Here is a 4,626-nt window from a genome sequence, read left to right as displayed (position 1 = left end):
TTTTTTAAGAATTTTGAAATAAACAGATTAAACAAAAGAGAGAGATTCTTTCAAACCTTGATGCAGTTCCAAGCCATCCAGTGTGCTGTAATCTTACTATTTGATAGATCGAGAACAGTCAGTTTTTTTGGACAAAAATTGGTCAGTGCATATTGGTTAGGGCATCCTCTCCAACTAAGCCATCTCAGTTCCGAAAAGGAATTGGTGAAGTTCCCAATTGATTGTGCATAATCAACTAGGAGTAACCTTAGTTCAGTCATTTTAGCAATTCCTTCATTCATCGAACATTCAATCCTTGATCTACTGCTGAAATCAATAGTGAGTCCTTCACGCTTACTTGTTCCCTACAAAATCGACAACCTTAATTAATACCAAACTAAGGTAGTTCTGATAACCCAAGAAAAATCTATCAAAGACCTAATTCACAAAATCCTTACAAAATAATGACACATATACATGTATTGAATACTTACTGTCTGTTTATCTGATACATCCAAGACTTCCTCTTGAAACCATAATCGACTACGCTTCCCTGCCTTTTTAATGCTCTCTTGACGAACAATATCCCTTCCAAGATCCCGAAGCACATCATGCATCTCTAATTTACTACTTTCACTAATCCTTACCATAGACTTTACACAAAGAACATCAAGTCCAACTTGAGGAGAAAAATCACACCCCTCCCATATATGACATGTAATATCCTTATTCATTCCGATGAAAAAACCAAGCAGTATCAAGAAAAATTTGTTGCTTTGCATATTTTAATCCATCGTAACTTATTTTCAAGCATTTCATAACATCATTTTTAGCAACTTTTTTCAACTTCTTTAACATGCCTGTCCATACTGATTTTGCTTTCTTAAATAAAGATGAACCTATTATTTGAAGAGCCAGGGGAAGTCCTCCCGTAGTGTTTACTATAATTTTTGAGAGATCCAAATAATCTTCTAGAGGTTGGTCCCTTCCAAACGCATAATGACTAAAAAGCTTAAGAGAATCATCTGGAGTCATTACCTCAGGCTCGTAAATCGCATATGTTTTTGGAGCAATTAAAATATCCTTATTTCTGCTTATGATAATGATCTTACTTCCAATACCAAACCATTCACGGTCCCCAGCCAAAGACTTTACTTGAATATCTTGATCCACATCATCAAAAACAATAATTTTTTGTTGAATCTTTGGTGGATCGCTTTAATTCCACTATCCACATCAATAATATTTGGATTTTCTTGTTTCAAGACATCTTTGGTAAGTTGGTTTTGCAGAGAATGGATCCTATGGTTTTTAGCATTCTCTCGAACATTATCAATAAATGCATATCCTTCAAAGTTATTAAGGACTGTATTGCAAACAGTCCTTGCAATTGATGTCTTTCCAATACCACCAAAGCCATGGACCCCCACAATTTTTGTGACATTAGATTCAATATCTAACAGCATCAACATTTTCTTTACATGAGATTGAAAACCAACTAGCTGGTTAGAAATGCGCGAGAGTCTATTGTTCAATGTATTCTAAACTTTTTTGACAACTTTTTTTACTAACTCCCCTTCATACCTACAAAATTCAAACAAGACAAGGATAAATAGTGGGTGATGAATAATGTAATAAGAAAATGATAAAATAAATAAATAAATAAACATGAAAGAAAGAAACCACAAGTGAATAACAAAACTGAAATGGATTATGCAAGTCTTACTATGTGTTTGGCTCTTATTTTTCTGTTTCTATTTTTGAATAGATTCTCCATCAAAATAATTCACAAGTGAACAAACGGAGTAGCAAGCAGGGCAAAGAAAAATAATAAACAATATCTCACATTTTGTTGGCCCTTAATACAATTAGTTTTTTCTAAGGTATCCCCAAGCCCAAATTATTCTTCCTATAAGTGAATACATATTAAAAATGATAATATATATATATATATATATAACTATTAACAAAGAAAAGAGAAGAGGATGACAGCAAATATTTTTTCTCCAACGCATTAAAGAAAATTTACATGTTATTATGATAAAAAGAATCAAAACAATATAATTATTAAAATATTTATAATTAATAAATAGACCTTGAACCTATTTTATCAACCTTAACTATGATAATTTTTTTCTCTTTAAATTTCTCCTCCCCTTTATGAGTGGACATCAAATGTGTAAATCCTATTTCACTTGGAGTCCTATAGGCAAGTCTGTGAACTCCGCTAATCATACCCAAGTCAAAGTAGATCGAACCCATTCAAGCCCATAGCTAGGCTAGAATCTTATTGAACTGGAATTTCGTTGGGTATGAGTAATCTATCCAAGTGAGTACATGCACTTCTTCTAACTATAAGCTCATTATGTATTACATAAAGCGTTTGAAAAGAAACACCAAATAGCATCTGAAACGTCCCTCTCAGAATATTTACAATGTTCTATGGTTTCATGTTCTTTTAATGGGAAAGATAAACAACTTGAAGAGCTTTAAAAAGCTTTCAAAAGGTTTGGTACTATCTCTTTGCAATTGAAAAGGCTTGAGATTCAAAAAATGGTCGTGTTCGGTATGTAACTAGACAAAACTGTCCTCATCCACATGTGTGAAATTGTCAAAAGGAGGCAATACTAATTTTTTTGTTAAAGATCAACAAAAGTATATTAAAATTGATATAAAAAAATAAATTCTACAAAGAATTATTTAGATCTCTATTCCACCTTTGACATGATTATCACCGGGAAAAAGGAAAAAAAATTCAAAGAACAAGGAAAGTTCAGATTACACCAACCAAAATCTAGGCCTAGCTACGTTGACAGTTCCAGCTGACATTTTAGAGCAGAATTTAAATTTTATCTCCATTGAAATGTTCCCTTAACTATAGGAGTAATAATGAAAAAAAAAAAATTTGTGGTCTTGCATGCTCTAACAGCCTGAGCACAACTCCAGAGGATGGAGAGAGAGACACTCTTATAACAACACTTCTCTCTATTTTTAACTACTTTTTTCCCCTCTTCCGAAAGGAAATAAGCCTCCTTGAACATGTGTTCAAGCCAATTTTTTCCAGCAAACCAATATTGGTATATCGTAGATCTCATTCCTTTGATTCAACAGAAACCCATTGTGAACCCTTTTTGTGTTAATATGTGGGTTCTGGCTTTCATTGCCTCTAAAAATCTCGCAAGTGCTTGCCACAGGGGAGGAGCAAATAAAGCATGGTTTCATAGATCTTGAGGGGATCTTTGAGAGAAACCAATGTTAGAATGTTTAGGGTTTCACAACGGACCCTAATTGGTTTCCATACAGATAAGTACAATACGATATCAAATTAAAACATAAATGATTGGATCAAAACATAGATGATTGATTTGTACTATTCACCTAGTATGCTAAAGACAATCAATACTGGTCACTCCAAATTTTTCTCTCTTGGTTATGAATCTTTTACAGCCCTTTAGACCTCCTTAGTTCTCTCACTTTAGTGGTAAAGTGGAGAAGAGTGAATAATGGTTGTAGGAACCCAAAACCCAGTATTTATAATAATGTCATATACCCAAAATCCTAACCACAATGGGTTGAGCTAACATATCCTTAAACTTAAGATTGAACCAAATCAGTTCATGCAAGTTGACTCTCACCTATTTAATCAACCCAAATAATTAATTAAGCTCATAAATATAACAATCTCCTGCTTTGGCTACATTAATTATAAGGATATCTTTCAAATTGATGTGGCCATTGAATCTCATTACATTAACCACCTTTATTGCTATTCAGTTGAAAAATCACTCACATCGAACAACAACAGAAGATACACCTCAATATATGGCATACAACTTTCTATCATTATAAATATAAGTAAATTTATCAACATAAATTTATGTGGAATATTAACATGAAAATATTGATATATCCTCAAATGATACTGTTGTTATTCTATGTAGGTCCTTAACTGTGATATTAATCTTTACTGCGACAAATTGCCTTTCATTTAAGGTCAATATTTAATTATGGCTTTCTGTCTATAAACTGTCTTTGAACTGTGACAAGTACTGTTGAATATAGTACAAGGTCAGACCCAACAAGGGCCCTCTAACCAATGTAATGTTGTTTATGCCCTTAGGAGTGGTAGAGAGTACCAACAGAGTGTTTCTAAATCTTCCCCATCTATTACTCCTGTTAACTCTTCTTCAGTTGAGGACACAAGTGTGCCTCTTGTTCCAGGTTCGTCTGATGAACCTAAAGATTTTTCTGAAACTAAAGATGATTTGGTTGAGGAAACCAAAAATGATTCTTCTGATTTTCAAAAACTTGTTTGAGATTTAAAATGTAACCGCAAACGTACGGATCAGTGTAGCTACGGGTCGAACATAGGGAGAGCAGCCACTTTATTTTTTATTTCTTTTAATAATGTGAAAGTGAACCGATTAATGGTTGTGATCTAATTCTAATTACCGTCCTAAACATATGTATCTAAAATAATGTCCTAACCATTCGTCATCTAAAATTTAAAGACGCAAGCCACGCAATTAAAAAAAAATAAAAACTAGAAGAAGAATGAATTCTCTCTCCTCCTCTTACATGAGTTGTATTTATAGGGAATGGGGAGGTAGGGTAACAAATTTCTCTTTCCTAAAAGGGAGAAACCCA

General features: G+C 33.3%; 1 protein-coding gene across 1 annotated transcript in view; it reads right to left on the bottom strand.

Annotated features, from left to right (window-relative positions):
* The window catches only part of LOC122092883 (disease resistance protein L6-like), a 19,240-nt gene that overhangs the window by 305 nt on the left and 14,309 nt on the right, over nucleotides 1-4,626 (bottom strand). Inside the window, exons 2-4 of the mRNA XM_042663189.1 lie at nucleotides 728-1,195; nucleotides 474-621; nucleotides 57-344 (exon numbers count right to left, since the gene is read on the bottom strand). Coding sequence (XP_042519123.1) covers nucleotides 57-344; nucleotides 474-621; nucleotides 728-1,195 — 904 coding nt within the window. The remainder of the gene's footprint in view (nucleotides 1-56; nucleotides 345-473; nucleotides 622-727; nucleotides 1,196-4,626) is intronic.

The sequence above is a fragment of the Macadamia integrifolia genome, chromosome 11, assembly GCF_013358625.1.
Source record: "Macadamia integrifolia cultivar HAES 741 chromosome 11, SCU_Mint_v3, whole genome shotgun sequence".
NCBI classification, from domain to species: Eukaryota; Viridiplantae; Streptophyta; class Magnoliopsida; order Proteales; family Proteaceae; genus Macadamia; species Macadamia integrifolia.
The sequence above is the reverse complement of the archived record's forward strand: the minus strand, read 5'-3'. Positions and strand labels throughout refer to the sequence as shown.